At 40.8% G+C, this 2399-nt stretch overlaps 1 protein-coding gene across 1 annotated transcript; it reads left to right on the forward strand.

Annotated features, from left to right (window-relative positions):
• The first annotated feature begins 565 nt into the window (after positions 1–565).
• Positions 566–970, forward strand: LOC122540553 (60S ribosomal protein L23a-like). The gene has a single exon (XM_043676420.1). It carries the CDS (start codon positions 566–568, stop codon positions 968–970), a length of 405 nt encoding a protein of 134 aa, XP_043532355.1.
• Positions 971–2399: the final 1429 nt, after the last annotated feature.

Consider the following 2399-nt stretch of genomic DNA (forward strand, 5'->3'; position numbering starts at 1 on the left):
CCACACAAATGCCAGGCAATGACCATCTCCAATTTTAAGCAATCTAACCACTGCCCCTTGGTATTCAATGGTGTTACCATCACTGAATCCCCATCCATCAGCTTCCTGGGGGTTAGCATTGATCTGAAACTCAAGGAGACTCACCATATAAATACAGTGGCTACAAGAACAGGTGAAAGTCTTGGAAAGGAAAGCAAAGCAAGGAACTCAGCTTCTGACTCTCTAAAGATTCTCCATCATCTACATTGCCCAAGTCAGGAGTGTGATGGAATATTCCCCAATTGCCAGGATGAGTGCAGCTCCAACAACACTCAAGAAGTTTGATGCCATCCAGGAGAAAGCAGCTCGTTGGATTAGCACGCATCCACAAACATCCACTTCCTCCATCACTGATGCACAGCAGCAGCAGTGTGCGCTATTCACAAGATGCACTCAGAAATTCACCAAAGATGATTAGAGATCTCCTTCCAAACTCACGACCATTTCCATCTAGAAGGACAAGGGCAGCAGATGTTCTTGAAGGTTTTGAAAAAGCCATATATAAAATGCAAGCTTTTTTTTAAAGATGGCAAAGAAGGAAACTGTTCCTGTCAAAACTGTGGCTAAATCCAAGGCCTTGAAAGAAAAGAAAGCCATTTTGAAGGGAATTCATAGTCACAGGCAGAAGAAAATTAGGACAACACCTACCTTCAAGAGAACAAAGACACCCAGGCTGAGAAGCAAACCAAAGTATCTGAGAAAACGTTCTCGCAGGAAGATGAAATTGGACCATTATGCTATCATTAAGTTCACTCTGACCACTGAGTCCGCTATGAAGAAAATTGAGGACAACAATATTTTGCTTTTCATTGTTGACATCAAGGCTAGGAAACACCAGATCAAACAGGCTGTCAAGAAATTATATGATATTGATGTAGCTAAAGTCAACACTCTTATGACGCCCGATAGTGAAAAGCAAGCATATGTCTGACTGGCTTAAGGCTACGATGTGTTAGATGTTGCAAATAAGATTGGTATAATTTAACTTGGCTTCATGAGGAACTGTATAAATATGTCAAGAAAATTTTAAAAACAAAAAAATGTTTAAATATTAGCTATCGCATTAAAATAATATTGGGAAAATATAAGAAAAAGTAATAGTTCATTGATAGTTCTTTCTCCCTAGGAACCCAGTGTGCATCTGCAAAGCTCATCAGAGATCTTGCACATGCTTCACTGTCCTATTGCAAGTCTCACCGCATTAAGAATTTACAATGACAAAGATAATAAAAAAGTGAAATAGTACCGCCTATATTTCTTCCTTGCTTTCTAACTTCAGTTTCTCCCTGGTAACAGGAAGTCAAGGATATAAATGTACAAGGAGGAGATGGCCTAGTTGTATATTCGCTAGGCTATTAACCCAGAGACACAGCTCATATTCTGGGGACACTGGGAAAAAAAAATCTGGTTCACTAATTCCCTAAGGGGAAGGAAGCTGCCACCTTTTCCTGGTCTGATCTACATGTGACCACAAACTCACAGCAAGGTGTTTGATTCTTAACTCCCCTTTGGGCAATTTGAGATGGGCAATACACACTGATCTAGCCAACAATGCACACATTCTGTAAATAAATGAAAAAAATGCCTTCTTCTTGACCTCATATGGAGTATCCAGACCTTGAGGTTAAGCCAGGGAAATATAGGAACTTATTTAGCAGCTAAGCATTCGAACTATGCAAATGATATGTGGGAATATGAGATGTGATGCAAAGAAGATTCAAGGGGAATTAGACAGGCTGGGTGAGTGCCAAGAGCATGGTGGATAGAATATAACGTAATTAATTGTGAGGTTATCACTGTGGCAAAAGGAAAGATGGTGCAGAGTATTTTTATGATCGGAAAGCGTTAATATCCAAAGCGAACTAGATTTCATTGTTGAAAAATTACTGAAAGCTAACATTCAGGTACAGCAAGAAATGCAAAAAGCAAATAGCATGTTAGTCTTTATCCTAAATCCTTGTAATCCACAAGGAATGGGGCACAGACCTCCCACCAATAAAACAAAAACATGGATAGCACCATAATAGGTGAGCACTTTGGGGACAGTGACCACAATTCAGTGACTTTTACTCTAGTGATGGAGAGGGATAACTGTGCACTGCAGGGCAAGAGTTATAGCTGGGGGCAGGGAAATTATGATGCGGTGAGGCACGACTTAGGATGCGTGGCTTGGAAAAGTAGGCTTCAAGGCATGGGCACAATTGATATGTGGAGCTTGTTCAAGGAGCAACTATTGAGTGTCCTTGATAAGTATGTACCTGTCAGGCAGGGAGGAAAGGGTCATGTGAGGGAGCCGTGGTTTAATAAGGAATTGGAATCCCTTGTTAAACGGAAGGCGTGAAGGTTCAATTGGATGAGGC

This window comes from Chiloscyllium plagiosum, chromosome 35 (assembly GCF_004010195.1).
Source record: "Chiloscyllium plagiosum isolate BGI_BamShark_2017 chromosome 35, ASM401019v2, whole genome shotgun sequence".
NCBI lineage: Eukaryota > Metazoa > Chordata > Chondrichthyes > Orectolobiformes > Hemiscylliidae > Chiloscyllium > Chiloscyllium plagiosum.

What these genes read in the sequence shown, in the direction of transcription:
- LOC122540553 (XM_043676420.1), top strand. Translation starts at nt 566, where the DNA reads ATGGCAAAGAAGGAAACTGTTCCTGTCAAAACTGTGGCTAAATCCAAG.